Here is a 12,849-nt window from a genome sequence, read left to right as displayed (position 1 = left end):
TATATTAATTTTGGAAAACTTGGCTTATTAGGCAAATCGGGCCTTGCATAGTAGGCTGAGAAGTGCGTTCTGGCTACTAGGTACGACATATATATATATATATATATATATATATATATATATATATATATATATATATATATATATATATATATATATATATACATATATAAAAAGACGTGCCTATTCGAATGCAATGTTGTGTCAAGATTTGAAAGCAATCGGTAAAGAGGTTTCAAAGATTTCCTTCACATGAAAAACACAGTTTTTCAGAAAAAGCATGTTTTTTTTTTTTACCGTCACAGACGTGACATCTATATAGTATATATATAAAAACCCGCTCGGATGCGAATGGAACGTTGTGTGAAAATTTCAAAGCAATTGGTGAAGAACTTTCGGAGATTAGCGATTATGCACAAAAACGAACATTTCCAATTTTATTTATATAGATATATATATAAGGAGGGTCGCAGATTATGTTCATTGCAAACATTTTAGCGTGTATGTAAAACGTTGTTCCATATATAGCTTAGAAAGAGGGCCAGTGTTATATACAATAGTGAAGCACAACATTCACCACCCACAAATAATAGTATAAAACTTGGCCGCGTCAACTTGATATCTTGCGATTAAATTCTGTTTCTGGCTTTTCTCCTCTTATCTGCTTCTGGCGAGAGCCCAGACGAGAGCCAGGCAAGCACAACGTAACCACAATGTTGTTACTACGTTGGCACATGACGTTATTAACGTTGTAGGAACATAAAATAAACGTTATGGTTACCTTGAGTGTATTTACAAGGATAATGCACTTTAGATTTCTCTCTAAAAAAGAAAATCATTCCTATTTGGCCCTAAATATTTTCTCATAGATCCATCACTTTCCCCATGAGGTCATTGTACACGTTGCCAGCCCTGATTAGTCTGTGACGCTGCCTTCGTCACTCGCTTCGCGAATCAAGAAGATTCGCTGCTCATACTTTAGGAAACACTTTCGTCTCCCGAGTGATATCGTGTTGAACTTTGTGATGGATGAAATGAGGCCCACGGGAGAGAAGGGAACAGGGGGGGTGGGGGACTGGAGACAAGAATGGAGGGAGTAAAGAAAGGAATGGAGAGGTGAACAGAGACACCAGGAAGGGACAGAAAGATGGGGATTTAAGAGTTTGTAAGCAGGTAGAAGGGGATAGAATGAATGTAACAGTTTAGTAGGGAGAGATGTTTACCTATAAAGGAAAGGAATGGAGGGAGATGAACGGGTGAGGGAGGGTGGGATTTGAAGGATAGGGGGAATGGATGGGAACTGAGGAAAAGAGTGTATTGGAATTAGCTAGGGGGGGGGGGGTTGAAGTGAAGGGATGGGGATGGATGGAATTACGAGGCAGAAGGTGAGGGGGATGCGGAGAGTTGAGAGGCGGAATAGGAGAAATTAGATAATGCAAACTGTAAAATAGGTGATTTGAGAACATCAGAAAGAATAGCGACAGAACGAGCATATACACGAAGAAATAAATATAAGAGAGGAAAATGGAGAGAGGTAGCAAGAGCCGGGAGATTGACAGGTCGGGAAAAAGGGAAGATTTTGCTTGATGGTTGAGAAGATAAGAGCTAAGGGTGTTGGGCACCATGGGAGAGATGATGGGGTGTGGTGGGTCTTGTACACCTGTTACTGGCTCCACACACCTGTGGTGGGGTCTTGTACACCTGTTACTGGCTCCACACACCTGTGGTGGGTCTTGTACACCTGTTACTGGCTCCACACACCTGTGGTGGGGTCTTGTACACCTGTTACTGGCTCCACACACCTGTGGTGGGGTCTTGTACACCTGTTACTGGCTCCACACACCTGTGGTGGGGTCTTGTACACCTGTTACTGCCTCCACACACCTGGTGGTGGGGTCTTGTACACCTGTTACTGCCCCCACACACCTGGTGGTGGGTCTTGTACACCTGTTACTGCCTCCACACACCTGGTGGCGTGTGAGGGGCAGTAATGTTTAGTCATGTAGGTGCTAAAGTAACTGAGATGTGATATATATGTAGTTACATATAAAATGTTTAGGATTTTTTCTTGTCTTTCTCATAGTCTCTCTTTCGCTTTCTCCTCCTTCTCTCGCACACATCGTCTGCGTTTTCCGGTTTACGTGTTAAACTCGACCGGCCGTTTCGTTGGTCACTGAATTTCCTTGACCTCCAACGATTTGCAAAGTGAAGTAAAGCGAGCGAATTTAGTGGTCCATAAAGGCAAGGTATGACCTCGCTTGAGGCATCACTTGCCTCACCAAAATGGCATCAGAGAGTTCGAGCTGACCACCAAGGAGGTCTAAACTAGAATTAGCCCTCGCCAAATTGATCAAGTCGGCCCTAACATGAGGTAAAGTGTGGGGTGCTTGGAGACTTGAACTGCTGCTCTCGTAGGCCACAAAGTCATTTTCAACTCAGTTGGGCTGCCTCAAGTATCTTAACCCTAATTTTGACCCTCAGGAGAACCTCTTTAAAACACCGCTTTAAAAAATGTTTATACAAGTGACGTGTAAGATATAACAAAATATAATTAAATGAATTAAACTTTTCATTTTTACATAACCTCACATATCACCGAATCAAAACCACGTGAAAATCAGGTTTTATATTTGCGTTACCTGTATGGAGGTTTAAAAATGCCCCTCCTCCCCTCCAGTGTGTAAGGTCAGTCTGCCCCTCCAGACTGACCTTACAGTAGCTGTAGAATGGAAGTGTAAAAATGTCCCTCCAAGGCTCCAGACTGACCTTACACCAGCTGTGGTGTGAAGGGTGAGAATACCCAACTCATAAAAGGCACAGACAGAACTGCAAAATTCAGCAGTTCTGCAGTTGTTATCTTTCTGACTTCACTGTAGGAGGGGTAGCGTGCGCGTCTGAGGCAGAGAGAGAGAGAGAGAGAGAGAGAGAGAGAGAGAGAGAGACAGACAGACAGACAGACAGACAGAGAGAGAGACAGAGAGAGAGACAGAGAGAGAGACAGAGAGAGAGACAGACAGAGAGAGAGAGAGAGAGAGAGCCAGCCAGCCAGGAGGTGGGAAAGGACTATTCTGAACAATGCATCATTCTCCTGTCAGCGACACTCATTCTTCTCCTTGCTGAGAAACTCTTAATGTTACCCTTCTCTTACTTACTCATCGCTTCCTTCCCATTTATTCCACTATCTTCCTCTTCCTAATTCGTTACTTTTACATTCTTATTTTGAACACATTTCTCTCATTCTTCCCTACCTCTGTCATCCCCAAGGAACTCAGTATATAGGCAAGACAACAACGTCTCTCTCTAGGCGATTAACAATACACAAACAACACGGCTCCATCAAGGAACATATAATCACCACACACAACGCGACGACCACCAGGGATATTTTGACAAGCAACACCGAAATAATTTATAGATACAATGACAATAAAAGATTAGACATCAGTGAAGCGCTGCATATCAAGAAATCTAGACCACTAACCAATAACCAGCTAATACACAGTTACACTCTACCCACTTCAAGACTTCGGGACAACGCAGGAGATGGACACAATGACCCTGCAACAGGAACGGAAGCAGCTAGAAGAACATAGGCTGCCAACATGTCACCCTTTATGTTGATATATTTAGTACCATATCAATATTCCCCCATGTAATGTCATTCATCTATATGTCACCTAGCCACCTCACCATTTGAGGATATAACCAGGTGCTAAGCACAGATTCATATATATATATATATATATATATATATATATATATATATATATATATATATATATATATATATATATATATATATATATGAATCTGTGACACACACATACATATATACGTGTGTGTCTATATCAGGTATAACATCAGTTTCCTTCTCTCTCCCACAGATGGCGTGAGAAGCAAGAGACCCAGAAGATGGCACCGTAGTGTAGGAAGGTGGTTATGCGCGGACTGTGTGTGTGTGTGTGGGTGTGTGTGTCAAGCGGGAGAAGTAGCCAGTGAGCACAAGCACCAAGCGACGCCATGCTGTAAAACATGCTGCCAAATTACGTGTAAACGAGGCTGTAAATAAGAGTCAACGGTCGACACTCAACAAGTATCGACAGTCTGCTGGTTGCTCGTGATAGATTTAATGCCTACTGAAAATTGTTTACAGTTCATTTATAAAAATATAACAAGTTATCGTCCAATAAAATTATAACGCTATATGATTCTTAAACAGAATATAACAACGGAATATGAATACAAAAAAAAACTATGTGAAAAATAAATATTTGTGTTTTATAAAAATATAGTTGGGTCACACCTTTGGCTGGACGAAGGGAACCCACAGTGTTTATATATATATATATATATATACTGTATATATTATATATATATTATATATGCAAGTTTTGCGTAGGCGCCGAAAAGCAAGTGGTATTTGTGCACAATTTTGCAACGTGCAACTGAATACAACACTTGAACGAAAAAATATATATAGAAGATAGTGAGTCGTGTAAAGCCAGTAAATTGGTCCTTGATGTATATGTAGTGTGGTGGTGGCGTCTGCTGTAGTGCCCCGCCCTCCCCCCCCCCCTGGCGGCCCGTCAGCCAATCAGCACTAACTTTCCCTTCAAGACCTGCTTGATGATGTCTTCAACGACTCCCTTCTCCCTCCTGCTGCTCCTTCTGCTGCTGGAGACCTCCTCCTGGATTCTACCTTCTGCTGCAGGTAGGTGTCCCTAAGGGTGACTTTCTTGTGTATCAGGGAGGGAGGGAGGGAGTCTACGCTTTACAATGTTGGTTAGAGAAAGATTATGCCTCTGCTTTTCTGATTTACGGAAAGATATCGGTAAAAGGTATTAGTTCTCTTGGACTTGTTTAGTTCTTTGGAAAATGAACGCATAGATTTACAGAAAGGTATCTTCAGGAAGCTACTCTTGACCTTCGTTTAAGATCTTTCTGTTATAAACGCTCAGATGTTCAGAAATATATTGTCAAGTGAACTTGGTTTAGGACTTTTAGCCTGTTTTTTTTTTTTTTTTTTTTTTTTTTTTTACACCGAATTACCTTCTGTGGTTGATTGTTCAATAAATCCCTGAACTATATGTTTAACAGATTTCTAACCCTGTCCATGGAGGACAGAAGAAAATGTATATGTGCTGGTTAGCATTGTAAATGTGTGGCCACGTCTGTGGTAGAAGATAATAATAATAATAATAATAATAATAATAATAATAATAATAATAATAATAATAATAATAAAACTTTAGCCTGTAAACGGACGACACAAGTTAGAATCATCGTAGTGACAAAAGATTCTCCTGTAATACTCCTCAAGATTCTTATCTTGTGGTTATCTTGAGATGATTTCGGGGCTTAGCATCCCCGCGGCCCGGTCCTCGACCATGCCTCCTTTTTGTTACCTCCCCTCTCAGAAGCAGCCCGTAGCAGCTGTCTAACTCCCAGGTACCTATTTACTGCTAGGTGAACAGGAGCATCAGGGTGAAAGAAACTGTGTTCATTTGTTTCCGCCTCCACCGGAGATCGAACCCGGAACCTCAGGACTACGAATCCGAAGCGGTGTCTACTCAGCTGTCAGGCCCCTATTGCACTGCAAATATTGATTCAGAATTAATGTAGCAAGAATATAAACTATCAGTAATAACTTGCTTCATATATATATCTATTTTAGGGTTCTATAGATACTAGTTGCTTAGGTAGCAAGTCCATTCCATCCAGAGGTCGACCCCATAGACGCATTCATTAATTTTAACATGATGTTCATTCAAAATAGAAATTTTCTCAAATATAAATTAATATTGCTATATATTAGCATATTGGGCCTATTTAAGCATTGGTTAGGTTAGGCGTTTAGGTTCTGTTGGCGATTATTTGTATTTGTAGTACGTGGGTGAAGCATTTAGCGTTGTGGTTCGAACAAAATTCGTCAGTGGTGCAGTGTTCCGGAAGTGTTCGGGCGTCATCAGTTGTGAGTCGTGTGTAAACTGTTTCAGATATAAACAGGGGGTTTGGCGGGTGCATGGAATCACTTTTAGTCTTTGTTTACGAGGACGGGCTGCGGTGCTGCGTATCTTCTTCGAGTCTGAGCGTCCCTACAAACACAACCATAGGTAGTTACCCCTATATATATGTACCAACTCTGGTGCATGTGTAGAGACCCATAGCCTCGGAGAAGAGAATAATAGGCATTCAGAAAAAAATTGAGGGAATTGAGGCGATTAAACTAGTATCTGAGGTCATACCTCTCAGCTCCGGGACTAGTCTGATGGTATACATCTGAACTTTCTCTAACTTCGTCTTGTCTGTCCCGCTGGGAAATTGAACCCAGGATCCACGATTGTGAATCAATAAGGAAGGCAATGGGTAAATGGACTAGACAGAGAGAGACAGGTGCTGTTCTATAAGCTATGCTAAGGAACTTTAGAGATAGTGTGAAAAGCATACTTTCAGGATTTGAACTTTAAATCATCTTTCTTTAAATCTTCTTTCACCGTGAGCTTAAGGAGCGACTCAAGAAAAAGAATCAGCACTGAGATAGTATCCCCTGAGGCGTCTCCATTCTTCTTCCCGGGATCGACTTATGAATGTAAAAGGATATGATAGTGTGGAAGCGGGATGGCTGAAGTTGAAGCATGCGGCCGCTACATCACCGGTGGCGCTGCTCTCAGTGATGGATGGGCCAGGGACCCCCCCTGTACCCCGGCTCGGGGCCCACAGCGGGCTCGGGGGCCCAGCTGGTGGACCCCACGTTGGGCTTCAGCCGCTGGCATTATATGCCAGTCGTTAACACGATCTATGGACGAGACTGGCTTTATTGTGGCTTATGAGCCGAGAGTGTGTGGACGGCTGGCTTTATTGTGGATTGTTATGAGCCGAGTGTGTGTGGACGGCTGGCTTTATTGTGGATTGTTATGAGCCGAGAGTGTGTGGACGGCTGGCTTTATTGTGGATTGTTATGAGCCGAGAGTGTGTGGACGGCTGGCTTTATTGTGCATTGTTATGAGCCGAGAGTGTGTGGACGGCTGGCTTTATTGTGCATTGTTATGAGCCGAGAGTGTGTGGACGGCTGGCTTTATTGTGCATTGTTATGAGCCGAGAGTGTGTGGACGGCTGGCTTTATTGTGCATTGTTATGAGCCGAGAGTGTGTGGACGGCTGGCTTTATTGTGGCTTATGAGCCGAGAGTGTGTAGACGGTTGGCTTTATTGTGGCTTATGAACCGAGAGTGTGAGGACGGCTGGCTTTATTGTGGACTGTTATGAACCGAGAGTGTGAGAGCAGCTGGCTTTATTGTGGAGTGCTATAAGCTGAGAGTATGGGAGCGACTTATTTGCAAGAAAATAGTTAACGTATGAGTATCATGGGGGGCCAATATAATGCCACAAGGGCCCTCTAGGCATCATAGCAGTGGCCTGAACCTACAGACCCTTCCTCCCACGACCCCTCTCCCTTCAGCTGTCTCCCCCTCCTCCCCCCCCCCCCCCCCCCCCACCCTCCTTCCCTACCTCTTGGGTGATATTTAAATAAATAAATAAATAAATAAATATGTTTATTCAGGAAAGGTACATACATACAAGTGATGTTACATTAATGGATTGATATATAGATAGAGCTAGTACATACAATGTCTAAAGCCACTATTACGCAATGCGTTTCGGGCAACGTGTCTCAGTGTCCTCCCATGTCTCAGTGTCCTCCCATGTCCTCAGTGTCTTCCCGTGTCTCAGTGTCCTCCCGTGTCCTCAGTGTCTTCCCGTGTCTCAGTGTCCTCCCGTGTCCTCAGTGTCTTCCCGTGTCTCAGTGTCCTCCCGTGTCCTCAGTGTCCTCCCGTGCCTCAGTGTCCTCCCGTGTCTCAGTGTCCTCCCATGTCCTCAGTGTCTTCCCGTGTCTCAGTGTCCTCCCATGTCCTCAGTGTCTTCCCGTGTCTCAGTGTCCTCCCGTGTCCTCAGTGTCCTCCCGTGTCTCAGTGTCCTCCCGTGTCTCAGTGTCCTCCCGTGTCCTCAGTGTCCTCCCGTGTCCTCAGTGTCTTCCCGTGTCCTCAGTGTCCTCCCGTGTCCTCAGTGTCTTCCCGTGTCCTCAGTGTCCTCCCGTGTCCTCAGTGTCGTGAGGTGTGGCCTTCTGTTTCCTTCTCTACTTCCTGTAAAGATGTATATGTTTTAATGTGTGTATTTCAATACTTGTGCTTGCGAGAATGACCTGTTGGTTCTTGGGTCCCGCCTTTCTAATCAAAGTGGTCTCAAAGGCTAACTAAAAGATTCCATTTTCCTCTGTCATATCTGCTATATTATTTTTTCTTCCATGCGCGCGCGCGCACACACACACATACACACACACACACACACACACACACACACACACACACACACACACACACACACACACACACACACACACACACACACACACACACACACACACATACACACACACACATACACACACACACACACACACACACACACACACACACACACGTGAATTGGTTCACACAGGCTGTTATCCTGTTCACAGCCATTTATTATTTAAGGTGTAGCAGCGGCCCACACACACACACAGGCGTGTGCAGCTGTACACGAGGAGCGGCCCACACACAGGCGTGTGCAGCTGTACACGGGGAGCGGCCCAGCAATATTCTGGACTATCTGCCAGCTCGTAAATTTCACACTTGAAAATTCTGCCTATTAGCTGTTTTTGCAGCGAGTGTGGGGCACCAGCCTTGCCTCCAGCGAGCCCACACACGCGCCACTAAATCATCCGCGGAAATGAATCCCAATAAAACATATTTTTGGGGGGTTACCCGTGGGAAATTATTGGAGGGGGGGTGGGGTGGGGTTTGGGGAAGCTGAGGTATGGAAGTGGAGATGGTGGGGACGCTATGTAGGGGGGGGGCGCTATGCTCGGGGAGGGTGTACTATAGGATGGGGAAATTAGGAGGATGGCTAAAGAAACAGGTTTCGATTCCTGTCAACGGTGGAACAAATGCTCGCACGCACGCACGCACGCACGCACGCGCACGCATTCCCGTAGTCGAGTTCTACGATAGAATGACAAAACTCAAACAAGAGAGAGAGAAGGATAAGCTGATTTCATCTTCCATTTCCTGGAATATGAACAAAATTGTATATTGTGCCAGTCAAAATTGTACCAAAATAGAAACTGAAAATTGAGTGAAGGATGACAGTATCCATAGCAGTGAGAGGATATCTAACAGTGAGAGGATATCTAACCGAGTGAGAGAATATCTAACCGAGAGAATATCTAATAGTGAGACAATATCTAATAGTGAGACAATATCTAACAGAGTTTGAGGAAATCTAACAGAGGATATCTAACAGAGTGAAAGAGTATCTATCAGTTAGAGGATATCTGACAGAGTGAGAGGATATCTGACAGTGAGAGGATATCTGACAGTGAGAGAATATCTGACAGAGTGAGGACATCTAACAGTGAGAGGATATCTAACAGATCTGTTTAACAGATCTCAAACCCAGTCCACGGAGTAAAATGTATACATGCAGGTTACCATTGTAAATGTATAGTCACGTCTGTGGTATAAAATAATGAAAAACAACTCTCTCCCGAGTTACGCCCCCACATAACTTCACCGCTCACTGATGATCTATCCCTCTTGATCTCTTCCATCTCCCCTTCCTCTCCCAGGTTATCAGGTCATCCAGATAATGCCTGTCTGTCCCTCCCCGTCCTCCTGGCTCCTATCCCTCTCTCCCCCTTAACCTGTTTTGGTCAGCGTGATAGATGGGCGCCATCTTTTCCCCGTATTCTTTCACTAACGTGATTTACATAATATTCATATGCGAAGTCTGGCCTTAATTCAGGATCTACACCGATTCCTAACCTGTCAACACACTTTGGACTCGTTTATGCTGAATTCGAATCTAAGTTGAGTGAGGTATTTGAGTCATAAACATTTTATTTGAGGTCTGTGAAGGGGATTATTGTTATTTGCTAGCCTTCAGCGACTGGGGGAGGGTTAGGCTTTCACAGTAGGCTTCAAGCTCCCCACAACTCTGGCATTACAGCAGCTCTGCCCGTAACCATGAGTAATTCATGATGGGTGTTGAGGTGGGTGGTGTGGGAAGGTACTCACCTAGTTGTACTCATCTAGTTGTGCTTGCGAGGGGGGGGGGGTTGAGCCTTGGCTCTTTGGTCCCGCCTCTCAACTGTCAATCAACTGTTTACTAACTACTTTTTTTCCACACCCCACACATACACCCCAGGAAGCAGCCCGTGACAGCTGACTAACTCCCAGGTACCTGTTTACTGCTAGGTAACAGAGGGGCTTCAGGGTGAAAGAAACTCTGCCCATTGTTTCTCGCCGGCGCCCGGAATCGAACCCGGGACCACAGGATCACGCGTCCAGCGTGCTGTACGCTCAGCTACCGGCCCCCTGGGGTGTGTGTGTGTGTGTGTGTGTGTGTGTGTGTGTGTGTGTGTGTGTGTGTGTGTGTGTGTGTGTGTGTGTGTGTGTGTGTGTGTGTGTGTATACATCACAATAAAGTTAACATTGAGTGTACTATGTGAAAATGTATAACTACTAAGGGAAAATGAAACAAGAATTCACTTGAGCGCTTCCGCGTTAATCAGCACACCATCAGAATTATCATGAGCGCAACGCAGTGCTTGAATACGTAATCAGGAAAGTGAAGGCGGCACCTAAAGTCAAATAACAGTGTGTGTGTCCTAACTCTAATGTCTTTGATCCATCAGCTGGTGTCTGTCAGCACTTAATGCTCTTATCACACACACACACACACACACACACACACACACACACACACACACACACACACACACACACACACACACACACACACGCACGCACACACACACACACACACACACACACACACACACACACACACACACACACACACACACACACACACGCACACACACACACACACATACACGTTCATTAGTCATTAAAAGCTGGGCTCTCGGCGCCAGGTAACTCAGGGATTAACTCAGTCACTGCGAGCTGCTAATATGCCAGAGTGGCGGCCGGCCCTTTACATCATAGCTACCTTTCACGTAAAGCTAAGCTAAGGTAATTATCGACAGAAAGCGCTAAGCCAGTGCGCCTATAGCATTGGGAAGGGAATATGAGGGTAGAGAACTGGGATATAGGACGGAGGGGTAAGAATGGTGCCTACTCACTCACCGGTACAAGACTCACCGGTATAGGATACACAGGTGGTACACGGGCCTTTACGAGGTCGTAGTGTTACGAGGTCGTTGGCCCTCTCTGTGATTGAACGCTGCACCTGGGTTGGGACTCTGACGTGATAATTAATGCCTAGGCCGGCGACTGCTGAACACCTTGATGAATTGTGTTGAGTGATGAGTGCGGACACGTTCTCCGGTTGTGGTGAGAGGCGTGTTGTTGTTGTTGTTGTTGTTGTTGTTGTTGTTGTTGTTGTTGTTGTTGTTGTTGTTGTTGTTGTCTGCTGGAGACCTGAACCCTTATGCTTGCTCCAAGGCTCTCGCCTATTTCCTTCTCTGCTCCAATCTCCTGCACTCACTTACGCACGCACGCGCGCGCACACACACACACACACACACACACACACACACACACACACACACACACACACACACACACACACACACACACACACACACACACACACACACACTCACAAGACTGTGTGTGTGTGTGTGTGTGCCCTGAAGACTGTGTCTACAGGGCGTCGGTGACTGTGTGGACAGCACGCTGGACACGTAATCCTGTGGCCCAGGTTCGATTCCCGGCGCCGGCGAGAAACAATGGGCCTCCTTCTCTCTCTCCTCTCCTCTCCTCTCCTCTATCTCTCCTCCTCCTCTCCCTCCTCCTTCTCCTCCTCTCCTTCACACCTTACTTTCTCCTTCACATGTTAATAAATTTTATACTAAAATTCCACTTACCCAAGTTTTCTGCCGTGATGTGATATAGTGCGTCCCGGGGCTATGGCCCAGAATTTATGGGGTTGATGTTGGGGTGAAGTGCTTGGTTTGTTTGGTGGGGGAGGGGGGGGTTGTTTGGTGTGGGGGGGTTGTTTGGTGGAGGGGGAGGGGGTTGTTTGGTGTGGGGGTGGGTGGGTGTTTGTTTGGTGGAAGTGTCTCTCCAGCTTATGTACCAGCCTCTTATGGGGTACTGTGTCAAAGGCTTTCCGATAGTCCAAGAAAATGCAAGTATTTCCAGTCCGTCTCCGCCCCTAATACATCGCAGTTCCTACAGCATCGACCAATGCTTTACAAATGCGACGTATTCGTAAAAATTAAAAGCACCATAATATTGACGGTTTCTATGCATTGACCTCGGTAGGTTAGGTAGGTTGTTTGGGATCGTACGTTTCTGGTTAGGCAAAACAGTCGCGTTTTTTTACGGAGTGGCGCATTGAGGGAACGGAATATCTGCATGTAAGGGGGAGTGAAGATCTTTATTTATTTTTATTTATTTATATATATATATATATATATATATATATATATATATATATATATATATATATATATATATATATATATATATATACAAGAAGGTACATTGGGATTGTGAGGATACATAGCAGAGTAATTACATTCTTGTAAAGCCACTAGTACGCGCAGCGTTTCGGGCAGGGCCTTAATCTAAGAAAATTTTAAGTAGGTAAATACTAGCAAAATTTATATAAATGATAACAGTTACATAGCAAGAAAAATAGCATAGCATCTGTTTACAGATTCACACTTTGGAGTGTATTGAAGAAGCCGGTGTGTAGGGACACCCAGGAGTGGGTGTGTGGTAAAATAGGGTGAGTGGTAGTGTGGTTTTGTATGATATACGAGAGTGTAGTGTGTATGGTGT

General features: G+C 44.7%; 1 protein-coding gene across 3 annotated transcripts in view; it reads left to right on the top strand.

Annotated features, from left to right (window-relative positions):
* LOC123748995 (neuronal acetylcholine receptor subunit alpha-10-like) overlaps positions 1-12,849 on the top strand; it is a 92,302-nt gene that overhangs the window by 4,584 nt on the left and 74,869 nt on the right. For all 3 annotated transcript variants that reach the window (XM_069316102.1, XM_069316103.1, XM_069316101.1), the window contains exon 2: positions 3,885-4,711. In XM_069316102.1, the coding sequence (XP_069172203.1) occupies positions 4,627-4,711 (85 nt within the window). In that variant the 5' untranslated portion in view covers positions 3,885-4,626. The remainder of the gene's footprint in view (positions 1-3,884; positions 4,712-12,849) is intronic.

The sequence above is a fragment of the Procambarus clarkii genome, chromosome 82 (genome assembly GCF_040958095.1).
Source record: "Procambarus clarkii isolate CNS0578487 chromosome 82, FALCON_Pclarkii_2.0, whole genome shotgun sequence".
Lineage (NCBI taxonomy): Eukaryota > Metazoa > Arthropoda > Malacostraca > Decapoda > Cambaridae > Procambarus > Procambarus clarkii.
This window is presented reverse-complemented; position numbering and strand designations above follow the sequence as displayed.